The 26307-nt window shown below is 48.9% G+C and overlaps 1 protein-coding gene across 2 annotated transcripts in view; it reads left to right on the top strand.

Annotated features, from left to right (window-relative positions):
* The window catches only part of MARCHF4 (membrane associated ring-CH-type finger 4), a 110993-nt gene that overhangs the window by 66580 nt on the left and 18106 nt on the right, over positions 1-26307 (top strand). Inside the window, exons 2-3 of one of the 2 annotated variants that reach the window (XM_074910924.1) lie at positions 6663-6818; positions 15817-16009. In XM_074910924.1, the coding sequence (XP_074767025.1) occupies positions 6663-6818; positions 15817-16009 (349 nt within the window). Of the gene's footprint in view, positions 1-6662; positions 6825-15816; positions 16010-26307 lie in introns of both variants that reach the window. The other variant, XM_074910923.1, reaches the window with a different exon arrangement.

Raw genomic sequence — 26307 nt, 5'->3', positions numbered from 1 at the left:
GAGAAGGGCAATTTGGTAAAGAGGAGACCCAATGCCATGATGCAGCTCAGGGCCCTTTTGAGGCTTTCCTGTGCTCTGCTGACCAGAGCACAGCTCTGAGACGGGGACTGGCCAGATGCCTCTCCCCCAAATCCCTCCACTATTGTTGGGCATGGGGACACAGGGGTTTTATCTGCTGTCTGCCTCCAACACAGGTGAGCCTCCCGAGTCATCCACTTTAAGCAAAAAAACATCTTTTGGCTTAAAACATGGGCAAGCTTCACTGATGCCCTGGTGAGCAGGCCAGATGGGGTGATGGTCACTTAGCTCTGCAGCAACAAAGAGACCTCATGCGGATTGGCAAGGCTCAGAAAAAGGAAAGCCTCCCTTTCTTCCCCCTTCACCATCCTACTCCCAGATTCTGAGCTGCCATCTCTGGCACTGTCTGTCCATCCATCCATCTGTCCCAGCAGCAGTGACAGGCACAAAACAATGGAGACGGGAAGGAGCAGAGGTCACTTGAAATTCTCCTTGGCCATAGTAAAGCTGAAGGCTGTGGGCAGCAATGGCTCAGCCAGAAAGTCGTCACTTGTGATAGCCGTGCAATGACTTTTCCTGCAGAGCAGGTCCCACCCTGCCTTCCCCACAGCTGTGGCTGCAGCCTTTCATATTTTCATCAGAGAGGTGCAGAAAAAGCCTGAGCAGCGTGGCAGCCTTGGTGCTCCTCGGAGGTGTCGCGGCAGCAGCCTCCGTGGGCGGAAAGGCAATTTGTGCTGTTTTCAGAGGATCAGGACTCTGCAGACGTGGTGGCTTTTCAGACAGGACTCGCTCTGGAACAAACACTGGGTCTCAGCTCAGGACTGTATGAAACATATCTCTCTCCTGACCACCACCCACGTTTCCAGACATTGCCAAAATACGCCTGATGGGCCCGGAGGGTTGCGTGGTGTTTCACTGGGTGCATTAAAGCTGAGCTGCCTTTTCACTTGCACCCAGCCTGTAGGCAGAGGGATGCTTGTGTTTTGTTGCTAGATTAGTCATCGCCCTGTCGGAGATAAGTGCCCCATTCGCACGGCTGCCAGAACAGCTAATACCCATCGAAAATTGCAGAAAACCATGAAAAAACAGAACTGTTCCCCTCCTGCACCCACCTCAGAGTCCCCAGGCTGCCATGCCCTGCTGTGGCTGCTCACTCGTACTGCCGTGGGAATGAGCATTCCCAGAGAGGGACCCACACTTCTACCATGCCAGAGCCCTGCAAAGATGAGGTCCTGCCCCAGGGAGCTGCCAGGCTAAGATCCCAGACCAAAAATTTAATCCAGACAGCCGCAGGTTTAAAGACACGGCTGAGCAACAGAAATAATTGTTCAGAGCTGGATTTTTCTTCAGTCCTTTCTAGAGCTGCATTTTATCTTGCTGCTGGAGTGGGGGGTACTCATTGCACCCCAGGGCACAAGGATCTTGCCTCTGCATCCTGCAGGGTTGCCCAGTCTTGCAGGAGAGCTGTGGAATGAGCCAGTCCTGGTCTCGGAGGTGGCATGGCAGCAATGGTGGCGCCTGGGGCTGGGAAGGGAGCTGCAAGGAGTCTGGGTGATTTCTTTCTATAATCACACACACAGATTTTCCTATAGATTTCCCAGGTTCTAGGGAGCTGCCCAGTCGGGGAATCTTCCCCCAAGGAAGGTCTTGGCAAATCGCTGCCAAGGTAGAGACTGGGGTCAGCACCCTGCTCTGCCAGGGTGCCTGGGGAGATGCCACCCCACCTTGTACATAGCCGTGTCCTGTGCTGTCCCAACACCACAGGAGACATAAGCCCACTCCTGTCTGGGTACACACTCTGCATCAATCTCTTCCAGTGCTGGAGAGTTTCATGCCACATACATACATATATATTCATAGCTAATTATTTCATGTCCCCTGTTATCTGTTGCTGACCAGCACAGTGCTTGCATGCAGGAAAGTACTCATGGGAAGCATTTGAGATGCTGATAGTAACGTGTGTGTTTAGTCTAAAAGGATGGAGGGGCAGTTCTTTTAAGTGTGTGTGAAGACAGAGTGATCATTACTACATGTTTATTGAAGTTTACCAGCTCTGTAACAATGGGTTTCTCTTTGCCATTGGACATAATTCCTCTGTAATTATGTTCCTAATATAGAAATAATTTGGCATTTATTTGCCATAATAAAACTTCCCATTGCATTTAAATTCAATGTGAAGATTTAAGTGTATTTAGGAGACTCAGTTGAAGACCTGAAATTAAATATTCTTGGTTTCCTTTTCCAAACAAGACAAACTCAGATAAATGTTAGCAGTCAGATCCATGCGTGTAGCTACTCCCGTGAGCAGTGGCAGCTGCATGTGCATACCCAGAGAGAGATGGTAGCCCTTGTGATGTGGACAACTTTCAGCTTCTCACTACCCCGCTCTGGTGCAGGGCACTGGTCCTGTGGGTGATGCTGATGACTGGGACTACACACCTGAGCAGGGAAGACACACAGTTGAGGAAAAACTGCAGGTGTTATGATCACCATCAGCTATCACAATTTGCTGTACAGCTTGCATGGGTTTTCAAAATGTTTACTAATAGCTGTGGTAGCAGGATATTGCTACCGTGGCTTTTTCCAGCTGAGCTGGTGCTCAGGAGCAGCCCAGGCAGCAGACGTAGGTCAGCACAGCTGGAGCTGGGAGAGCCCACAAGACCACGTCCTGGCCCAATGACACCATCATCCCCAGCTCTGCCGTGTTCAAAGGAGACTGGCTGGGCAAATTTGCTATACTTGACTTAAAAGAACAGGCCTGGGAAGCACATCCCATGACTGTCTGCTGGTGGGTGAGGAGCTGCAACCTTAGAAGCAGTGTGTGGATGGGCTCCCAGCACTGATAAATGACAGACAAAACAGACAGGTGAAACACTGACACCAGCACGCAACAGGGGTGACTCTGTTGCTGATGTTGTTATTTTCTCCCTAGATATACTGAGCATCAGAACTGCGCACGGGCAATATTTTTTTTCCCATACTTTCTCAGAACTCCTCCCAGTAGGCTTAAAAATAGCAGGGCCCAGTTAATCATTAACCACTTTGATGTATTGCAACGGGCACAGATTGGGAATTTATGAGAGGACAGAGCTGGAACAGACCTGAGCTCCCAATTCGTCTCCAGCAGTATCGTCCTCAGGGTAAAGCCAGTTCAGTCTGTCCTTGCCCTTGCTGCTCCTAGAGACAAGCTCCCATCACAGCCAGAAATAGGGAGGAATATTATATATAACTGCTTAATACATTACTCTTCCCAGAAGTACGGAAGAGTTAAATATAGGGAGGAGTATTTCATCCATATGTTGAGAGGGTTGTGGTTGGAGCCAGAGCACCCTTCCCTTTTTCTTAAGTCTGGTTTTCCACCTTTGACATGAACCCCAATATAGACTTGGATAACAACAACAAAATGACAGGTGCCCTGAGTCCAAAGTCCACTTGGTTGTTTCAAGGGAACAAGGTGGTACTGAGCAAGCTGAGAATTAAACTTGCAGCCAGGGAGCATTTCTCCACTAGTTGTTGACAAAGCAGAAATGCTGCTTAGTCTGATCTGAGTGATGGGATGTAACTCTACAAAAGAAAATTGCAAAAATAAGTGTTGGGAAGTAGACTCTTCAAAGGGTCTTTGGAGAGTAGTCCCTAAAGGAAATTGATAAGAATGCTGTTGTTTGAAGCACTGGAGAATATGCTGTGCAGAGCCATCTTCCACAAACCTACAGAAACTGGCATGGGGATTTAATTTCCATCTTTAATTGCTGTGATCTGCACCTCATTTTGGGCTTGCTTTTCTGTGTGTGTAGCTTTTAGTAGAGGTCTCTGTGCAGCAAATCCTTCATGTGTATCACAGCCCATGGACCATTCTTGAGCTCACTGTACAGCCAGCAATTAGAGTCCTTCTCCTTTGCTGTACAAAGGATTTATTCCTTTAATATGCCCCCGGTGTTTATTTTTCAGCTGGTACAGAAGTGCATGTGCGCGTGTGTGCGTGTGGCAGTGTTTTACGAATGCCTGCTGTGGACAGAATTGGGCTTCACAGTATGCAAAAATAGCTGTGCGCTGCACGCAAGGATATAATATTTCACATGGCTGGAGAAAATGTGATAAATTAGGTTTTTGCTGGATTTGCAAAAATCAAGGAACTGGGGGATTCATCTCTGCAGTTGAGTCTTGAGCTCTTGCAGGAGCTGACAGGACTGTCTGGGGCAGAGAGTCCCAATTAGAAAAGGGGGACAGGGTCCCTGAGGAGGTGTAGGACATCTATGAACATCTCTTTGCTTTGAAGAGACAAGCTCAGATTTCATAGAGTCATTTGTTACAGAGTCCAAGAAGCCAATGTGAGTCCAGGCTCCAGCTACAGCTTTTCTCCTCTGCCTTCTCCTGGAAGCTGTTGCTTTTAATTCCTGCTCCCTTCTGCAGGAGCCCTGCAGAGACCCTGGTGTGCAGTGAGGTGGAAAGGCAGGGAAGCTGTAGAGCTGGGATGTTTCTGCATTACCTCTTTCGTGCTGGGATCACACTTGTCTGCTGAGGAGTGAAGCTGTTGAGAAAATAAAGCATCAGGAACTGAGATGAGGAGAGTAGTCCAGAGGCACAGAGCAGCGGTCCTTGTACCAGGCTCTCTCTTGGTGTGGAAGAGATTTGGGAGCAGGGGAGAGGAGGAGCAGTGCCAAGCCCTGATCCCTCCCCTGTTGCATCCTGGCTGGCAGTACATGCTCACGCAGTTCCTTATCACCCTTTGCACTTTCGTCCCAGCAAGGGGCACAAACAGGCATAGCTGAACCTGCACCCCGCAAACTGCACCTCAGAGTTGCCAAATGTCAGTGCTCCTTCCCACATGGACTTCCCTCTCTTCTAATCATTCCCTGCTTCCCTTCTGCTTATCCTGTCACACCTTTCAAGGTGAAAAAGGTTCACAGATCCTGCAACCTTCCTTGCTCCCCCTCTCCCTTTGCAACCCCTCCAGTGTGCAGTGAAAAAACGGTGACAGGTAGACCTGCGCCTGGTTTAGTAATGTAAACAGTTATTTACAGTTTTTCTAAAATTTTGTGGATGACATTTTTAGGTCATCTAAATGAAGCAAATGAAATGATTAACATGTTTACATTAGGTTTCATAAAAAAAGGATCACTCTTGCCCAGCGTGGTGCTCAGTTCCTCAGGTCCTGAGACCTGATGTGGTACCCTGAAAGCTAAGACAATTTCCCATCAGGGTTAGCAGGAGCAGGATCTGGTTTCCTAACCCAAGGCAGATGGGATGGCTGTCTTTTACTGTCCAGCAGCCTCAGACATGAGGGTCTGTTACCCTGGTACTCCATCATGGTAATAATGGGGCTGATCAAGGGGTTTAAGAGGAAATACCCTCTCCCCAACTCTGAAAGTATGATGTCAGCCTTCCCCATCCTGTAGATATTCTCATTCTGCCTTTAGAAGCTTTTCTGTCTTGGAGCACAGCTAAATACACTATTGGGGGTCTATACTGTGACTTCTAATCACTAAGAGGTGGGGAGTAAAATATAACGGCTCTGTTCTTCCCTAAGTAAGTGATGGCAAATGACTGTAAAATGAGCTCCCAAGCTTGTGCGTGCAGAGAGGCATTTAGTCCCATTGTGAACAGGATGATAGCAGATGGATCACAATAATATTGGGTTTTCCTGGATATCATGTTTAAAGCTATACCAGAAACAAGGGAGTGAGCCAGGAGGTTCAGTGTTTTGGCCACCACTCGTAAATGTCTGTGTGTCACAAGCCAGGACACAATTTGTTCTCCATCATGCTTGCTTCTAGGGTGGAAATAGCCAGCCTTACAAGCTACGCATCAGTATGACTCACTTTCAGGACAGACTGGGGGCAGTGGATGGGAGGGGGGGAGATTTGAGGACCTTTTCCCTGGTGGGCTGTGAGTACACAAAGACCTGGACCCAAAGCACACACCTGCCACCCGTAGTCAGGTTTGTCCCTTTCAGTCCAGGAGCACCAGGAAGGAGAATCTTGTGTCTAGCGCTGCAAACGCCCACTGTCTGGCAAGTCCTGGGAGGTATCGCATGGCGCTGGGCTCAGTCCAGCTCCCGGGGAGGAGTGGCACCTCCACGGCTGGCATGAGCTAGCCTGTGCAGAAAGACCAAGGGCTGCAGCATCTACGTTCCCCCTCCTGCCTACCTGGGCTTGAGGAAGCCACCCCGGGCTGAGCGGGACACCAGTCTGCAGCAGAGCCTGTCTAGTAGCTATCCCCACCACCAACCTTGCTTTCTAAAATAGGTAGCAGAGAGACAGAAACCTAAGCAATGAAACAGTTGCATCTGGTTGCCAACAGAGCTGTGTCCAATGGCTGTGGTCTAGTGTGAGTCCTCTGGTGTCTAGTAAGAGTTGTGTTCATCTAATTTTTTCTTCAGTGGTGGTATTAGGCCTCTCTTATCTACCCATCTGTCTCTTTTCACAAAAAAATGTAGGACCCAAGTATTTGAGACTGTTACATCTCTGTTCACATCAGCCAAGAATTATTAGAGGGAAACCAGGTGGAGGCAGAATGATTACCTAAGCCAAACCAGATAAAAAGGAACAAAGAGCAAATAGGTGGATGATGGAGCTTCTGCCATGCCATGCTGTGCCATGCCTGTGAGAGGAAGGGAGCCTCACTGATGTTTCTCTCTTTTTCAGGGGGAGTTGCTGAGCCCGTGTCGATGCGATGGATCGGTGAAGTGCACGCACCAGCCATGTCTGATCAAATGGATTAGCGAGAGAGGATGCTGGAGCTGTGAGCTGTGTTACTACAAGTATCACGTCATTGCCATAAGCACAAAGAACCCTCTGCAGGTAAAGGTACTAGAGACATTTCAAAGTCTATTTATTTTAATTTCTATTTTTGTTTCTGGGATCAAGTGGATTTTAACTGCCTGGGTTTTCCTTCCATATGCAGAGTAACCTGTATGTCTGAGATGCTTAGGAAGAGTTTTTGGGGGCTGGTCCAAAGAGGCCCCATGTTCTGCTCAGTGGTACTGGGGGCATCCCTTGGGAGTCTGCTCTTTCTGTCTTTTGACAATTCCCACATTCACTTCCCTCCTGTTGAAATGCCAGTGTGACCACGATAGTGCTGTAACACCTCACAGCCTTTCAAGTATGTTCATATGAGACCACAGGTATGCCACTGTCCCCAGGGGCAGAGGAGGACGGAGCAGTTATGGGACTTGCTACAACAGAGCACAGTCTGCAACAGAGCAGTAACTTCAGACTCCATGTGTTGTGCCATTAACCCCTATCTCCTCCTGCTGAGCCTCCTCTGAGTTGGCATGAGGGATGGAGGAGGCAAATGGGGGGTTCTTACAGATCTCTCTGATCCTGCCACCCTTTTCACCTTACTGCTCCCCAAGACCAAATACATCCTGGCACTGCACACATGGTGTTGGCTCTGATGCTCTGGTCTCTCCAAGCCTGATTCTCGGTGAACATTTGCAGATGTGCACACAACAGGTAAAGCATGTCTTGATGTAAGCGACTGTGAAAGGCATTAGAAGACCCACCTTCTTTCTCTTCCGAGTTCAAAAGCACCGTGGTTTAATAAGCCCCACTGCAGGCTGGTAATTTAAAATCAAAATTCAGAATGGGGAAAACTGTGACTGTTAAAAATGGGATAAATTATCCTTAATAGCTATTGATTTATTGTGGGGGCAACACCTGAAGATGGATTAATTGCTTCATGCCTTTGCTGAGCACCATTACTACCTCAGACATAAGGAAGCACGTTACATCCAGGCACTACTGCTTAACTAGCATCATCTGGACTGGAGAGACATTACAGCGGCGTGCTGTGGTTTAGAGACCAGAGCAATGTCCGTCCATAAGGGTGTTGGTCTGTCCAGCACCTAGTGGAGGGCTTTGGCTCTCTGCTGGTCGCTCTGCTCTCTAACAGGAGTCAAGGACTTTGCTAGTGATGGTGCCCAGTTGTACAGGGGTGGGGGGAAATGAAAACTCCTGCTCTCTCCTCCAAATTGCAGTCTCTGTGACTTTTTTCCAGGCTTGAGGTCACTAACCACAGTGAGGAAACAGGGGCAGCCCTTTAGGACTCCAGACTTAAATGAAGTAGTGAAATTAGTGGGGCATCGTGGGGTAATTTTGCTGGGGGGAAGGAAAAAGACTGCCTGCTCTCTGCAAGTCCCTACAGCTTCTGATTCAATTTTCCATGTGCCATTGGCTGGAGAGATCAGTTTCATCCCAAGCCCCACACGCATTATTAACTCAGAGCAGATTGAAACACAGGAGGGGAGATGTGGACAAAGCAGCATTTGTTTATTTCTGGAAAGCTGGTCCATGAGTGCCCTAATGCTTCCTGTGTCTCAGATTTGGGGTGCGATGCTGAACAGCACTGGAGGTTTGTGGGTGCAGATTTGCAAGCATGTGTGTAGCCAGCACTGCCTTTAATGAATGACCTCCAAATGCTCTACACCTGCAGGTAGCTCAGAACAACAGGTCAGTGACTTTCCTCCAGCTCCTCACTAGGCTAAAATTCATTGGAGCTAATCATGAGCAAGCTCCCCTTCCATGCACATGTTTCAAAAGCCTGTGCAAAGCATTGGTCTTTCTTGGCTCTCCTGTTAGAAAGTGGCCTGATCTGCTGGCCTTTGCCACGAACACAGAAACTGCACGGCAGGAGCAACTGAGTTAGAGAGCTCAGCTCCAGGAGCGAGAGTCCCAGAGGAGCATGCAGACCCTGGGTTTGAAGGCTGCATGCTGCTGGCTTAGATTTCACAGCACTTCCCGCAGAAGCACTGGGAGATTTGGAGGGTGGGAAGAAGCAACTGGAGCGAAATGCCGCTTAATCTGAAATAAATTCAGTGTGTGTGGAGTTACAGCTGCATGCCCAGGCACCCTGTCTGGTGCCAGCACAAAGGCACCTCTGCAAAGCAGGTGCTACATTAGCAGTAGTATGTGAAGTCCCATGGGAAGTGGCTGATGTACCAGACCTGGACTTTCCACAAGGACTAAGGGGGCTCAGGCCCCCCATAACCCATCACCACACATGCCTTGTTCCTCAGTGGCTCTCACCATCCTCTGATGCTGGGAAAGGGAGGCAGAGAGGACCCAGGGGCTGCGATGCCCTGACACTCTGTGCCATAACAAGATGCCACAGCATGTGCAGGCAGGAAGAACATCCTTCCTGCTCAGCCTTCACCCCACATGTGGATAACAGGGCCACATGGATATACAAGCATGCCTCTAAGTAAAGCAATAGTCCATGGCCTTTCTTCTCAGGGTCTGCTGGAATGCCTGCCCGGCTTTATTCTTACTAGAAAACTCTGAATTTCTCAAGCACAGGTTTTGGAGGGAAAATGCTGTAGGAAGTCATGGTTGTCTGTTTCAGACCCACCATAATACAGGCAAATACCACATAAACCTCACCTCCTTGTCAAATGAAAACTGTTTGAGTGATGCTCTGAGCCTGGCTAGATTTTAACCAGCAACATGGCCTACCTATCCCCCATGTCTTCTCATGTGGCAGCCTGCTGGAAAGCCAAACCCAGGCAGCTGGCAGGCCCTGGGCTCCCTGAAGCATGTCCAGTTGGTCTGAGCAGAGCAGCACACCCAACACCCACATGTTCCCCAGGATCTGAATGTTCTTCTGCCCGTTTTGACATCTGCTGCACATTTTTTGGAGTGCCTAGGAGCATGGTGTGGGCCAGATGTGTGTGGAGACTCGTGGCGTGGGCAGGGAAGTTACAGCCGGGGGAGCATGGTTCATGCATAATTAACACAGACTCCTTCCAGCCTCCAGGCTGTTATGATGTCTCATATCAGAGAGAGGCCTTTAGTCTGGTATTTTGGCAGAATGAATCTCTATGAATTACCCACCCCCCCATCCCTGGATTGAATGCATTTAAGAGCAAAAGTCTTAAAGCAGCAACACTGCAAACCTGCTGATACTGGGAGATTAAAGTTGTTGAACAGCATGGCAGGTGTCCTGTCAAGCAGCAGTCAGGCAGCAAATGAGTAAAAGCATCTCATCAGCTGTGAGCAGCCAGAAGATCCAGAAATTTTGTCTGACCATCCATACTTCGTATCCATCCATCCATCCTCCTGCTTTCCAGTCTCCCAGTCACCGAGACAGGAGCCATGGGCATGAAGGGTTTAAATGCTCCTCTCCACTGCAATATTTGTGCAAAGCTCGTGATTTTAAAAAGGCCCTGAAGACACAGGGGTTTAGAAGCACATGATAGTACTGCAGGCACCCTCGTGCTGATACACAGTGGAGTAGCTATCTGCGGATGGGACTCCACAGTGGATTTCATCATACAGATCCTTTGTAGCTGCTCCTGGGCCACATCCACTCTGATGATCTGATTTTAGCAAACAGAAAATCTGTTTGAACCACCCTTCCTAGCCGTACAACTGCCTGCAGTCTCGGGGAGTTCAACTCTGCCTTGCAGTTGTTAGCCTTGACTCTTCCTTTGTGGGTTGTTTCAGCTTCAAAGATCCTCAGTTATCCAGTGCTGTGTTTGGAATCTGGTCCCAGTTCTCCTCTGGCTCTATTCTGACTGTAGTGATGGTCTGTTAAGAGCCGATAAGTGTGTATTTATATGGTCTTTTCATCAGGACACCAGCATCTGCAAGAAAAGTGGCCAAGGTCCCAGGATGTTTGAACTTCAGCCTGAGCTCCTGACCTAAAAAGCTTGAGGCAAGTTCACTGGTGTCTCCTAGTTGTCCCAACTTGCTGAATCACTTGTGTTGAGTTTTGGCTGGTCCCTGCTGAGCTCCAGCTGCAGCCTGCAGCCTGCAAGCAGTGGGTGCAATCACAGCAAGAGAGATTTCATGGCCTCTGCCTTCTAACAGGGGCTCTCTAGGATAGTGATACTGTAGCCTGAGTTTTACCAAATACTCTGGCACATGGAGGAGAGGGGGTGTCATCACTGCACGCTTCTGTTACATGGCCATAGTGGACTTACCTTCCTCCCTGCTGCCTTTCTAGTATCTAAATAAGTCACAGCATCTGCAAATACACAGCAGTGTTTCACAGTATCACAGCGATGGCATAACTTTCTTTGGTGAATTTATAAAAAGAAAAGCCGTCCTCCAAAAGATAATTGAGGAAGATGGCAAGGGCCTTGGGACAGAAGCAAGGGGAGAGCCAGACCTAAGCAGTACTGGGAATGGTGCACTCCAACCTTCTAGGGAAAACCTCATCTTGCTTGTGATCCTGGGCCCGAAAATTAAATTGCTGAATAGCACAGCTCAGGATGTTAATGATACATACTAAGGGGACGTGTCAGATACAGCAATAAAAATAAACTGAACTGCCTGAGGCAGGCATGGGGGAGCTCTCAGAGGAGTGTAGGAAGGCTTTTCCAGCAAGCAAGTATTCTTTGCAAGCTGCTGCAGTAAGACATAGATATCTTCTGCAGGCAAATATCTGCCTTGGATCTGCTTGTGCTGGTGCTTGGGAACCTTTGGAGACTGATGGTGCCAAAGAAAGGAAGATACATATCAGGCCTTAAATATCATAGTAATGACATTATTAATCTGTGTTACATTAGCAGTGGGAGTTTTCACTCACAAGCTTCTGAGCAGAAGCACTGAAGCAAACAGAGAAACAGGTTTGTCCCAAGTATAACACGTAGGTCATGAAACAGTCCAAGTGAACAAGAGTGACATGACTGTCAGGCACTGGTCCCAGCTTGGCACCTTGGCTAAGGTCATCACAAATGTCAGACCTGGGCTCCTAAGAAACCATTTTTGAGGCATCTGGGTCGTAGAGCTTTGCAGTTTGGGGAAAACAGGGAAACTTGGGGAGAATCTATCCAAGAGTGTGTGGTGTTTTGCACGTGCATATCTGGACGGTGTGCCAAAGCACTCGATCAAGGGGGCTGGCAGCAGAGGACAGACAGCTCCTGAGTGAATGAGGACAGTTCTGAAAAATGGTCTGGAGGGACAGAGCCCTTTTTCTAGTACAGGTGGCAAGCCGCTGCAGAGAGCTGCTTAGGCATGCTCTGAAGCCATTGTAAGCCCAGAGTTCATAAAGCTGCTCCTGTTATCCTGCAAGAGCCTTTAAAGCTTTCTGGTACCACCAAGTCCTTAGTTCTGTCCTGTTCAGTGCTGGCAGAGCATCTGTAGAGCTTTCTACCTGCCTAAAGGTCATATTCCTGATTGACAACCTGGGTGAGCTGCCGGTTGTTAAAGGTGCACTTACAGTACAGCTCAGCAGCTACCCGGGACTCAACAGTCATTATCAGCTGAGGAAAGAAGAGCTCAGTTTTAGGTCTCTCCCTGCAAGGTTGGATTGCTTGACACTGTGACCTTGCTAGAGCTTGAACATTTGAGCTGGAGATTTGGAGGGAGGGGGCTGGGTCTGCAGCTGAGCATTCAGACAAAAAGCTTTGGGGGTTTCAGATGTGCTGGTAAAGGCACTCTGCAGCATTGCTGAGACCTTTCTTTGCAGCTCTAGCAGTGACCCAAGGATAGTAGGGTCACCTACCAAATCACTGGTCTACTGGCCATAACGATGGTGGAGAGGGGTTTGGAAAATGGGTTATTTTCTAAGGGCTGTTATGAAATCTGAAAGGCCCAGTGCTGTGATTGAGGCAGGCTCTCAAGGCCACCAGTGCAAGGACACATCAGGCCCAGTGCCTGCAGCTGAAATTCATCAGCACGTTCCCCCTCTGGACCGCACTTGGATCCTTCTGTCTGTGCTCTCACTGGGTAACATGCTTTATCCCCTGTCTCACCCCTTCTCTTTGTGCAAACCTCATATCCTAAGACATGTAGCAAAATGAAATTAAAAGATGAATAATAATGTCTCCAGTTATTGGTGGCTCGAGCTAGCTGTGGGATGCTAAACTGCAGCTCTCAGGGTTGCCAGAGAGGAAATACAACACATTACTTACTTTTTTTTTCTTCTGGAAAATATTAAATTCTTCTGCAAGCTGGTTATTTTCCCCAGTGTTCAGCTCTGACCCATTTACCTCCTTGCCAGAGGGTAATCACACCCCAGTGCCACCTCCTGAACAGAGTCAGGACTGCTGCTGTGTGTGTCACTGTCACTTAGTGCCACATGCTGGGGGAGAGGCTCCTACCCCCTGGCACAGCTGACGGACTCCAGCTTCTTCATTATCGCTGCAGTGAACTTCCCAGCAGTTGCTGCCAGCTGAGCAGCATCAGGGAGCATCCCCGTCTGTGTTTCAGCTTCTCTGTTCCCAACCGAAGGGAGCAGGGTTTGAAGTTTGTACTCAAGTGTAACTTCTCTGTGCTCTGAGCCCCATCCCCTCTGACAGTATATTTAGTACGCCACCTAAGCCTCCCTGTCTCTGCAAAGCAGTGGTGCTGCTTGTATGTGGCTGCAAGTTGTAGAAAACAGCTCCTTATTCTTTTTCTGTCTTTAACTGCTACCTTGGAAGCACCTGTTGCCACCACTGGCCTTGCAGTGTGCCAGACAGATGGTGAGGAGCCAGTCCATTACCTCCTCTCGAGAGAGAAATGATGCAGAATGATTTGGCTGGCACAGGCACACACGGGTCAGCATGAGGGACCTGCAGTAAAACCTTCTCACACAGCACCAGACTCCTGTCCCCTCAGTGTTTGCCAGAGTTAGTGGGAGATGAGGTCTCATGAATGCTTCAGGGGTGGAAATGCAACCCCACACATGTACCCAAACCCTCTCTCTGCCAATGCCTCTAGACCTGGAGCTCTGAGATGATGGCACCGATGCAGATTTGTCCTGCATCTGCTTATGGTGCTGATGAGAACAAAGCTGAAGAGCTGATGGGAGGACAGCATAGCTGCTGATCCCACCCTCAGAACCCGAATTTGGAGGTGATGGGTGCTGGGTGGCCTTTGCTCTGTCATATGTCAGGAGAGGAGTTTCACAGCTGTGCATCCTCTGTGCTCTCCAGTACCCCTTCATCTAGCCTTGACCCATTGCAGCTGGCACCACCAAGCCTCCAGCTCTAAGACCAGGGCTCTTCACTACCTCAACTTCTTCATGGCACAAAGGGGCCACTTGTGTGGCTGGATTTGGTGGAGGCATTGGGCAGGTCGGGCGGTGGCAGAGTGGAAATGGGCTGTTGAAGAGATCTCTGAGTGTCCCCAGTGCTTGGTGTTTGCCTTTGGCTGGGCCAGCTGCTGGAGCGGATGGCAGGAAGGGGACTGGGATTAGCCAAGCCCAGTCCTGCTTCAGCAAGGAACAAGCTCTCTCTCTGCTCAGCAGCTTTATGGCCATCTACTCTGTGGCCAGCTATGAAATAAGCTGGTACCACCGACCTCACTGATACTGCACATCCCTGACATAACGATTTGAGGGCTGTCTGCCCTTGCAGGATATAAGCCAAGGAGCAAAGGCTGGCAGAGACACTTCAGCTCGTGTCTGAGCCAAGCCAGGCAATCTCCTTCCAGTTGCAACCCGCAGACCTCAGCATCAGGCTGAAGCTGTCATCTGTTCCTCTCCAAAGGCAGCCCTTTGCAGGGGAGTGCATTCAGTCCGGAGGTTTGGTCATTGGACTGGTAGCAATGCCATGCAGCCCTGTAACCAGCACAAATCACCTGTTGTTCTTCTTACCCTTTGACCAGGGCTCAAAGTCCTCCCTACCTCTCAAAAAAACACTGCTAACTCCTGGCTGGCCTGGGCATTGAAACGGGACCCAGCAACTGAACTCCCTTCTTGACCTGCAAAAGAATGGGACAAGGCTTGACAGGTGACCCTGCCATCCCAGGGTATGTTTCACAAATGTGCAGGGTGCTGAGGGCTCGCCAGAGATGCCACTTCACAAGGACACTGTATTTGGGCTGAATCCAGACTAAACATTTTCAATTACTGTGAATCCTCTATACTTGTAAGAGGTTGAAGTCCGCCTTTATTTATCCTTCTTCCAGTCCCACTGAGATTTCAAGGGCATGTATCTCACAGCTAAAGGTGACCTATATACTGTGATGCCAGGAGAGACTGTCTCTCCCCAGCCTGTTTATGCATTTGATGTCTGATTTGCAGGAGGGGCTATGGACCATGTCCCCAGGTCTTGTTAAAGAAAGCTATTTCTCTCTTGGTTTTTACAGGGCAGTTCTCTCAGCAGTGTAAATCTGAGTGGGGAGGTTTTATGATGGATGACAGAGAGGAGTCCAGGTTTAGGATATTTATACCGTATCTTGTACAAAGCTATTTGACATAGTGAATGGATTTGGGGGAGTTATTTCTATTTTTTTCTTCTTCTGAGGAAGAAGCATTGACGTTTACCTTGGAACACAGCCTGAACGTGTCATCACCTGAAGGCAGGGTGTCCTGACCACAGCAACTTGTGTTGTTTGTAACAAGTTTTGTGGGATGTGCACTGCTGCTGTGAGATCCTACCTAGTACTGTGATCCTGTCAGCTCTCACAAAGTGGCACAGAGCCAGCTCATGGGAGGCCTCCAAAGGAAAGCTTGGCTCACTGAAACAATTCTTCTCATGGTAATAGGATGTCCTGGTCGAGGATGCTGCCTGCCCTCTATTTGAGGGAGCAACTGAATGTCCTGGTTTGTCATGGGGACGTTATTTTTGGTGTCTTGCCCCCAGTTCATCCTGCCTCCCTCAAGTCTCTGTGCTTTCCTGGTGAGATGCAGGATTCCTCCCCATTGCCTCTTTAGGAGTTGGGGCCATGCACTGTTGAACAGCTGCCATGCCTCCACCCCAGATGTGAACCAGGTAAAAGCATTTATGCTCATAGGTGCTCTTTGGGATCTCCAAAACTACCACAATGATGCAAACCAGCAGTGTGCCCTAAGTAACTAATCTTTTCTCTTTTTCCTTCCTCCTTCACCCTTGTCCCCTCTCCTCTTCCCCATTGCCTCCCCTTGCAGTGGCAGGCCATCTCTCTGACAGTCATTGAGAAGGTTCAGATAGCAGCGGCCATCCTGGGTTCCCTCTTCCTCATCGCCAGTATCTCATGGCTCATCTGGTCGACCTTCAGTCCTTCAGCCAAATGGCAGCGCCAGGACCTGCTCTTCCAGATCTGCTATGGAATGTACGGCTTCATGGACATTGTCTGTATAGGTGGGTGATTGTATGTCATGGCATGGCCGAGGTCGCCCACCCGCTCACCCGCGGAGAGGAGTGGGAGATGGCATGGAGAGCTGACCGGTACAGCTCGGCTCAGATTGAGTCTCCCTGGCTTTTCCTCCTCTTCGATTGCACAGCACCTTTGTTAGAGTCCTCCCTGCTCATCTGGGCAGCCCTAGAGTGTCTCCTTGGCTGGGCTGGCAGAGGGACCTGCAGCAACCCCAGAGGGACACAAATCTCTCTTCAGAGCAAGAAGAGGGGTGTAAGGCTGGGGTGTGTAAGGCTTTTGAGAAACTCCTTCCTTTCTGGAACAGATAATTTAGCGACTGCCCCATGGTTGGGTATGGCAGGGTCTCTCCACATGCAACTCCTTGTCTCTCCAGCCCAGTCTCTTTGCTGGGCAGGGGTGGCTACCCCTTCTTTGGCCCACCCTGGAGCTGCAAGTCCCAGCCAGCCCAGGTCATGGCCCAGCCTGGTACAGAGGGGCTCTGAGGATGTAGCTGCCTCACACTGAGCAAACCCAGACAGCAAAGTACATGCTGACAGCCTGGACACAGCAGGGTCTCCCTGAGAGCTTGAGCTGTAGCCCCAGTGCAGGTCTGCAAGATGGGGGGATGTAGCTGACAACACCCATGGGCAGAGGCACTCACCATCCAGGCTGTTGAGAGAGTGGTGGTTACCAAAACAGTCCAGTGAACACCAGCCTCTCCAAAGATGCTCCTGAGCAGTGTTCACCCAAGCACATGCCACCATATAACATCAGTTCAAGTGACCCTGACAGGAAACAAAGAGGGTCCCAGAGAGCTCTTCATGTCTGGGTCCTCCCATCATTGGTATAAAGGCAGAAGGAACCTCCCAGAAGCTCAGTGGGACAAGGCAGTCCTCTTGACATGGTGGAAATGTGTTTGTGTGGGTAGAGCCTCTCCAGAGGGAAGGAGCACAGCCCCCAGTTCAGCCCTCAGGAGGAGCAGGACAGACTACATCACAGAGAAGCAGTTGGTGAAATTGGGGTACAGAAGTAAAACTCAGTAGCAGGGACAGAGGTCTGGGCTACACACCCTGGTATCCAGGTTCAAATGGCTCTTGGCTTTAGCATCCTTCCAAGCACAGGACTTGGGCCTGACAAAAACCAGGCTAGTTCCTCCCACTGTTGCCACCACTCTGCTTTCAACAAGATGTAAGCTTGGCCTGTAGAGATCATCCTGCTCCTTCATGAGATGCTGGTGGAGCTACCACATCTCTCCACGAACAAAGGGTGGCAAAGGGGGTGAAATAGAGATGGGCAGCTCCCACATGTTGGCAGAACAGCCACTGGTGACATCTTTTTGCTGGTGGAATTGATAGTGGAAAAAAAATCATACCTATGTGTGTGCATTTGTGTCACCTTGTTGGCAGAGGACAGAAGTGGAGAGCCCCAGGCTGGGTGGATGTCAGTAGTATGATTAACTGGCTTTGGTAAAGCTTCAAGCGCTGAGGGGAACTGTTTAGCTCATTTTTCAGTAGGACCTAATGCCTCCCCGCATGGTGGAGAACAAACCATGGCAGCCATGAACTGAAGGGGAACTGGGCAGACAGATTCAGATTTGAAGTTCTTGTTTCTTTCTCACTGATTTTTTAAAGGGTCTGGCCTCTATTTCTCTAAGCCCTAAGCTGGGAGCTTTTCTTTTTCCCAGCCAAAGAGCAAGCAGCCATCCCATTCCCAGGAACATTTCAGAGTCATGACTTGGGGCAGTCCCTTGTCTCAGGATCCTCCCTGCACAGCTGGTAGTCCTGGTGGGCCAGGCATGCTGGCTTTCCCACAAATTCAAAAGCAAGTGGGAAGCATTACAGATGCAATAAGTTAACATGTCTGAATGTGGCTTCTCTTGCCCAGCACCTCAGAGACTACCCAGAGATGGCTCCACTTGTACTGTGTGGAGTGAGCCATTGTATACGTTTCCCTAGAAAAGCTCATATGTGCATGCAGCCAGTCCTCTGCCTCTGCCACGCTCCAGTGTAAAACTTGCTTGTATTGTGCATCAATACCCTTTGCAATCCCAGCTGCTGCTGCTCCCAGGTCTGCAGTGGAGTGGAAAGGAGCTCTGAGTAGTGCTAGCTGAGATTTGGTGTTCACTCTCCTCCTCCTTCTTCTCTTCTTTCTCTGCCCAGGTTGAACCAAGTGATAAATGAGGTCTTCAGAGAGAGCTGTGACTCCCTGGCTGTCCATGCAGTCAGGTCTCTCCTCTGAGTGACTTCTCTCCAGCCCTGCTGATTTCGGGGGACTGCATTAGTGCTAACTAAAAGGCGGGTCTGTCCCATGGAGAGGCCAGGCCAGGTCAGGCCAGCAGAAAGGGCTGATCAAAGGGAATTCCGCGACTGGGCTTAATTCCTCATTCATTATAGCTTTGCTCAACTATGATGGATGCAGCAATGCCAGCTCCCTAGAAGACTCCCAGTGAGTTCCTCGCTGTGGAACAGCTATACTCCCTCTCTATCCTCTCCCACACCATGCAGCCTCGTGCAGGGTCTTTGATCACAGCCGGACGAAGCTGACTCTAGAGATTCAGAGTTCTGCTTCTGACTGCCAACATGGCCCGAAGCCTCTTGTTACTCTTCGCTGGGCTTTAGTTCCACTTCTGCAAGTTCAGGATAAAACCTCTCATGGATAATTGCAGTGACAACAGTTCTTGAAGTACCAGGGTGCTGTCTGTGCATTTCGGTGTCTCCTCCTCCACAGCCCAGCCCTTTTCCCCTTTTGCTTTCTAGCCTGTGGGTGGGTAGGAGAGATTTAGGAACTAAGAAATGCTCAGTGATGGTGAAAGAGCAGGACATTAAGTGCAGTCAGTACTACCACACCTGTTTCTTTCAACTAATGTAACACACACATTGTTCGTGCATTGTTTGGTAACAGGCTGGGCAGCCTTAGCTAGCAGAATGTTATACTGTAGGTTCTACACTAATGGTATGAATTCCAATTGTTTCTTCCCTCAATTTGACCCCAGGTTTTACTTTTACTGGAGAGGGGCAGGGGTTTGAAAGACAAGGCTTTACTAAAGAGCAGATGTGCTGAAGCAGATCTCCTCTGTAGTTCCTGCCAGTTCCCATTTCAGTTGTCCTTGGATGTCTCATGTCCATTGAGTAGCCAGTGACATTTGTCCAGGAGGCCAATTTATACACCGTGTCACTGGAGGTGCTCAGCGGGACACTTCCTCTGGCACTGTAGAGTCACAGAGCTGGAGAAGACACCAAATCTGCAGAGATCCTGACTATCGTCAGACGTGGAATATGCACCTAGTCAGCAACTGCCCATCTGTTTAATGTGGTCTCCTCTCTATCAAGTCATTAAGGGGTTTAGGTACCCATTTGCTAAGAGAGAGATATTTATGGCAATTTTCATGGGCAATCCCATGGCAGCACTGGTCTTTCCAATGTGGACTCAAAGGTGAGTGCACAAGTGCTCACTTGCACATATAGCTGTGAGCACCTAAATGCAGATCATTTGGTTGTTACATTCACTTGAGCTGTACTTGATCTGAAATAGTCACACCATCCCTAAGATGAGCTCTCAAAATGTGACTGTTAACTCAGAGACTATTGATCCATGCATCAAAATCCAGGGGTCTTGGGTTTGACCTTCAGCCACTCACATTCAGGAATACACTAGTTTTCTTTGGACTTTGCTAGATCCTAGCATGCTCCACAAAAACAGTTGTAGGGGACAGACTCCATTTGCTACCCCTTCACCTACCATGGAAACAAAACCACAACCAATGTAAAATTAATCTGCTCCTCATGACCAGCAGGACAGATGGTATGGCCCCAAGTGCCAGAAGCTATGTCCATCTGGGCAAGATGTGCAAGATGATTTTTCAACATTGTTCTCCCCCTTGCTCTCAGACATCTAACAGGAGGGCAGGAAGCACTGGAAAGGATTGCTTGGGATTTGTAGGAGTCTCCAATACTGGATTTTTTTAAAGAACCTGTTAGAAAACATATGTCAAGAACAGGTTGTGGAGAGATGATCCCAGATTGTGAAGGAGGAACAGACTAAATGCTTCTTGATATCTAGCCAGACCCAATGTCTTTGATTCTGATCTCTCTCTTTCATGTGTGCTATCTCTGGTCATGTCTGTAGGACAGATACGAGAGTTGGATTAAACTAGAAACTGGTAATGGTGCCAGCATAGGTATCGCTCTGCTATGAAGCCATCTACAACACAGACATTTGAGATCAGCAACCAGGAAGTGACTGAAAAGTGAGATGGAAGCTGTTCATTTGATGAACCGCTCTCTGCATGGGTCCATAAGAGTTAAATCCAGAAAGGTGGTGTAGAGAGGGATTAGCAGAAATGTGGTTACCAAAATACAGAGATAAATGGAGTGAGGCTTCATAGGCCGAGTTACCGAATAGGGAGAGTAGCAGTTTAGAGCTGGGCTGTAAATCCTGAGAGATACCTGCCTGTTAATTACGTGACAGTCCTTGGAGGGGGAAGGACAAGTCTGCTTCTCTCTCTGTTAAGGTACAATTAGGGAAAGTCACCGTTTGTAGATTAAGGTGTCATTGGGGTCAGGAGGACAGGAAACCATCTCCTGCTAAACAAGAAGGAACTCTGCCAGTTAATGAGAGCGTGTCAGTCCAGGCTCAGGCATCACCAGATCGGCTCGGAGGGAGAAGCATGTCTCAGGAAGGCCATTAGCAGCCTGTGTGCACAGGGCTGTCACTGTTACGGTTTGTGTGTGCCATCCTGCTTGTGCTTACACAGGGGTATCCCTGCAGTTGGCATGCTGGGGGGTTTATCTCCAGTGATGCAAAAGCAATCTGATCTGTCTCTTGTTGGATCACTCTCTGGTGGGGACTGTTGCTTTGTCCATGCCCACCCAGTCCTTGCTCTCTGACTCACCCTGCCTTGGTGCTGACAGCAGTGCACTTTTGAAAGCACTAAATCCTCATGCTCTTTGAAGTTTTTTCCTTGCTTTCCTTGGCAGCCAGTCCCTGAGGGCATTTGCCTTCACAACAGTAACTGCACTGCAGCTCAATAGCACAAGAGACAGGCAAAGCAGGACCATTCATCCTGCCAACGATTTTTGTTGGCACACCATGGCAATCCATTACAGATCAGGAAGTGTGTGCCCGCTGTTTTTAATCCCAGCTGCCAGCAAGAATAATCAAAAGCATCCAGTACGTCTGATGGCATCTCAGCACAACCGTAGGTAATAACATAAGAAATCAATAGCCAATTAAAACTGATCCACAGCATTTGATCTTTCATAGTGCAATGGGAACAGTAATTAATGAAGCTTCCTTGAGACGGTCACAATTCAAGCTTCCTGCCAAGACTAATGTGGTTTCTTTTTAAATGAGCTTTCCTTCCTAGAGGAAATGCCAGGCTGAGGTAGCCTTCAGGGTTTTTTCTAGCCAGGTCACTTGGGCCCTCAGCATTCAAAGGATTTAGAAGTCAAAGTCCCAACAAAATAAAGACAAATTGAGGATTTAGGTGTCTTCAGGGTCTTGGTCTTCATCTGTATTGATCCAATTCTCAAAAGGAAAACAGATGTTTTCATTCAGTCCCCCCCAAGGTACAAAGTAGGAAGAATTGCTACAGCAGTAGGGAATGTTTTGGGGAAGCACCAAGCCCATGCGTTGGCTTAATGACACCCTAGAGGCAGTGCACAAGGCAGAGAAGTTCAGCAGATGTCTTTGGACGAGAAACCTGAGACTAACCCAGACAGCAAACATGTATGGCTTCAACATACCTGGAAGAGACCCCTGAGTGTGGAAGTCTTCTGTGCCCTTCAGATTAATGCACTGCTTGCCACACTGTTCATGCACTTCTTGCCCAGTTTGCCTGCAAATTGGAGCTACCAGGAGCTAACTGGAGGGACCAGATCCAGGCCCTATCATCAGAGCAGGCAGCTGGGATAAAGTCAGGGAGTTGATTTGCTTTTTTTGCACTGTGAATCCTGCTTTGCATACATTCAGCCACAATGTGCATGCTCAAAAAATCTCTGAGCGAATCATTAGCAGCTGTAAAGGGGGGTGTAGAGACAGTAACAGTCCCCACAAGGTGCACTGTGGGGCTCTCAAGCTGGGTAGGGACTGTCCCTCGAGAGCAGTCACTGGGGGCCCTGTACCTGGTCCAGCAGCAGCAGAAGCGATGCTGCACAGCTGATCTGCTGACTGACTTCTTGGCTGATATCCAGGAACAGTGGATGCTTGGCAGAGCCGAGACATGCCACCCCTCTGTTCCTGAAAGATGGGACCTATTTTTATCTAATGCTGCATTGATTATTCAATAAGAGAGCAGAGTGGGCCAGCTGGTGTGCGTGCATGTGTGCTGCTTTCACCAGCGGGCATTTCTGCACAGGCTCAATGCGCCTACTGAACTCCAGTGCAGCTCCAGCAGCTCTCTGCAGAACGAGCACACCGCTGCTGAGCAAAGAACCACAGGCTTTGGATCTGGTTCTGAACCCCCTCCCTTTTTGTGGGGAAGGAGCTTGGCTTCCACCGCTGTCAGAGCAGCACCTGGCCTTTCTCACGTGTCCTTTCAATTCCACAATCCCTCACCACATCCATCTCCATGCAGTTTCCCACTGTTGCAACAGGGCTCCGGAGATGTATTTTGTCATGAATAACCATATGGTGCTCTCTGCTCCAGTGGATCAATGTGTTTAGCATTTAACGAGGGCAACATAGTTAACATTTTCTGAGGGGGAAAAGAAATCCTTTTACCTTGTGAACTGCATCTTGTGATTTCAAGGGTGATACGTTATAATCAGAACAATGCTTCCCTTTCACTAAACCCTGTGCTGGAATCAAGTGTTTGGTGTCCCTGGGTTAAGTTCCCATCCATGGGCAGAGGCAGAAGCATTCACCTGACTGTCACAGCTTCTACACCACAGCAGGAGATTCCCTTGTAGGCAGCTGGTAGGACCTCCCGCACCAGCTGCATAAATTGTACTGTCTAGTAAAGGCTGGAAAAAGTCCTCAGCTCTGTGCCAGGCTGTGTTTTTCCAACTGCCTTCTGTCCCGTCGCTCCTCCTACTACAGCCTCCATCCCTGCAGACGTGTTACTCCTGGAGGTGGGAGGCTGTGGTCCATGGCATGCTGTTGTGGCAGTAGCAAGAGGAGTCAAATCCATAGTCAAAGATGAGACCACAGGGGAGTCATCCCCTGTGCAGGGTAGATGAGGCTGCTTTTGGTGTGTCCTCAGATCTGTAGGGAGCCAGCAACAGAGGTGAGAAGAGATTAACATGAAGCCACATTAATCCAGTTCTGGGATTGCTTCTTAAAGTGGTGACTGATCAGTTCTTCTCCAGGAGGAATGGCTACCTACCAACAGAGCCATCTTTCAGACTGAGATACAGCAGTCTGTAAGCAAGAACACTGCAAACAGACTCATGAGTGATATCAGGTCAAGCAGTGCAGGTTTTTCTTACTGATGGGAACAAATCTTGGTTTTGCTAAATTTATCCTGTGTGGAAGTTACTCCCTGAACAGTGCTTTTTTTCCTGAACCAGGACCCACCAATGGCAGCCACAGCTGGAGTCGCTCTGCCCTATGGCAGAGCTGGATCCACAGTATCCATACAACCATGCAGTGTTTGGCAGAAGTTGTTCAATAAGATCAAATAATGCCAGAGAACCTGTGCCCAGTAATTTAGCCAGAACTTTACTTTCTTGGAAGAGATTCAGCCAGCATACAAACCCACAGCAGTGACACTCAGGCAGGGCCAGTGTGGAGTGGGCAGTCATCACTACCTGCGGAATGCAGGGAAGCCTGAAGAAGCAAAGGTCTGGCCACTTACTATACCAGGTGGAACAATTCACTCTGCTCAGCCATGGTCACCTCACAGACCTCTCTGTGTCCTACAAGGCTCAGCTCTTACCCAGACCTTTGCTGCAGACTTAGCCACTCAGTTCCTTTCACTGCTTTCGTTCTTGTCAGCTCAGCATTGACAGATCCCGTAAGTGCATACGAACTCTTACCTGCCCATTTCAGCCTGCATCAGCATTCACTCAGCTGGGTATTGCAGCCTCTAAAAGTCTTCAGCAATGGTGGGAGAACCTTTTATATCCAGATCAGGAAGGCAGAAGTTTTGCCCTCCCAGGGATTCTAGCTAGTGACAGATCAGGACTAGCTAGAGGACCCTTGTCCTCTTGGCTCCTACTGCCTTCCTTAGTTTTGCATAGTGCCCTGTGTGAATTGGGGAGACATCCATCTGCAGGGGAGAAGGCGGGGTGACAGCTGCAGGGACACTGGGGGGGGGGGGGGGGGGGCAGAGAAGAAAGGCTGCAGCACCCAAGGTGGATGGCTCCAGGAACTCTCACAGGATCCCTGGGGTCTGCAGTGAAAGATTTTTGTCACAGCTCTGGAGGACAAAGCAGCCAAACACAGACTGCACTGTGGTGTGTCCTAGGGGTACATTTATTCCAAGAAAAGGCTGTCCAGAGAGCCCCATGAGCACCTTCTGCCTCATGTCCCTGGGCTGCCTTCCCACATGACAGAGGGGAAAGGTGCCCACATCTCGCTCCAACAAGGGGGGTAGAAGCAATTGCAAATTCAGAGGCACTTCCAGATCCATTAGTTTAGTCTGCGTGCCCTACATTACCCTGGGGGATGCTCTGTTAAGGGTGATCTGTACTCACCTTTCTCTCTCCCCTAACTGGCCCCTATTCCTGTTACTGAATGAGCGCTTGGGTGGCTGGAGCAGTCTGGAGAGATTGGACTCACACAGGACCCACATGTCTTAGAAAATGAAAAACTGTGAAACTATACTAATTTTTTCTTACAGAATTTCTTCTGCTAATAAAAGCGAAGAGGGAGGCACTAGTTCTACCTTCAAGAAGCAAATGTCATGTTTTGATCATTATTGAACAAAGCATTTTGATTTAGCATTTAGAGATGACTGCTCATGCTGAGTATTTTAAATTCAGTGTCAGAATTGGAATACAACATTGAAAAAAATTTCAAGTCCAAGAGAAACATTCTCACCTGCCTGAAAATATGCATGTATTCTTCCATCCTGGGGGATAGCATGACTTTTTCAAGTCTCGCTCCAAGCAAGTGTGAAGCCATATTTCCAAGCCCTACACAAACAGTGCTGTTGCCCAGCTTTGCCTTTAAAGAAACGTCCCAGGTGCAGCTGAGGATGCAGCATGACTACACGGGCAGCGCTTTGGTCAGAGTACCATTAGCTACAGGATGGAAGGGTTCAGGATCCAGACCTGGAGTACTGACGGCTGTGGTGTAAGTGTAGTGAAATGGAAGCCATGTGCTTTTTCTCTCCTCACCACAAGTCTCCATCTCTGTGGACTTTTGTCAGGGAATGTCTGGAAAGAGAGACCCAGATACCAGGGTGTGCATTTGGCCAGTGCTCTGTTCAATCCAGTTTGAAATTATTTTCTACTCCCTTCTTTTAAGGACCTAAGAGTATCTGCCGTGCACACAGTGAGTGACTTTCACCTCTTGTGCACAAAGTCCTTCCAAGATGTGGGGTGGTGTTCTCGTCTCCATTTTAAATTTGGGGAAAAAAAGGCACCAAGAGGGTCTATATAAACCTAGCTACAAATCAAGAAGAGGAAACTTTAAGAGAGCAAGTGGGTATGTGGGTATATGGCTAATGCCTCCAAGCCCTATCCCTCCTGTACTGGCACAGTTAAGGGTAGACTCACAAGTGGGGAATGATGCTGGAGATGTATGATTCAGAAGCAAGGCTGTTCAGCCAGTGAAGCTCCAGTCTTTATTTATTTAATTGCTTTTTCCAGGAAGAGACTCATTTATTGCTGCCTGCATAGCTAGAGACTGCCCTTTACTCCTCTGCTTTATCGTGCGCTATGAATTAAATACCACAGTAATACAAGAGCCCTTAAGGGCACAACATCCATTTTGCCGTAGCTGTCCACAGCCAGTTGAGTTTATAGGAGTGCTTTTGTTTATGGTTTGTCTACTGCCTGAGTGAGGATTTCTCTGGGGTTTATTTTACCCGTTTTTGCTGTTATTTCTTGGTTTGGTTTGGTTTGGTTTTTTGTCCCAGTTTTGAGGCAGGTTGTAAAAGTGCTAGTCTGGGTAGGGCAGGAGAAAGTTGTGGTGGTTGGTATCTCCTGTGCTTACAGCTGAAAATACTGTGGTGTTTCCAGGGGGATGGTGTTGCTGTGTGCAGTTCCTGGGGTCAACCCAGCTTCTCTGTCACAGATGGAATCGTGCAGACTGCTGATGTGCTACAAACAAACCATGTGGGAATACTGAATGAAAAGAAATTTCTTGTCCCTTGGGCACCTCTCAGCTCCTAAATTTTGCCAGTCTTTCCTCATTT

This window comes from Athene noctua, chromosome 7 (assembly GCF_965140245.1).
Source record: "Athene noctua chromosome 7, bAthNoc1.hap1.1, whole genome shotgun sequence".
NCBI classification, from domain to species: Eukaryota; Metazoa; Chordata; class Aves; order Strigiformes; family Strigidae; genus Athene; species Athene noctua.
Note: the sequence above shows the minus strand (reverse complement) of the source record. Positions and strands in the feature narration are given on the sequence as shown.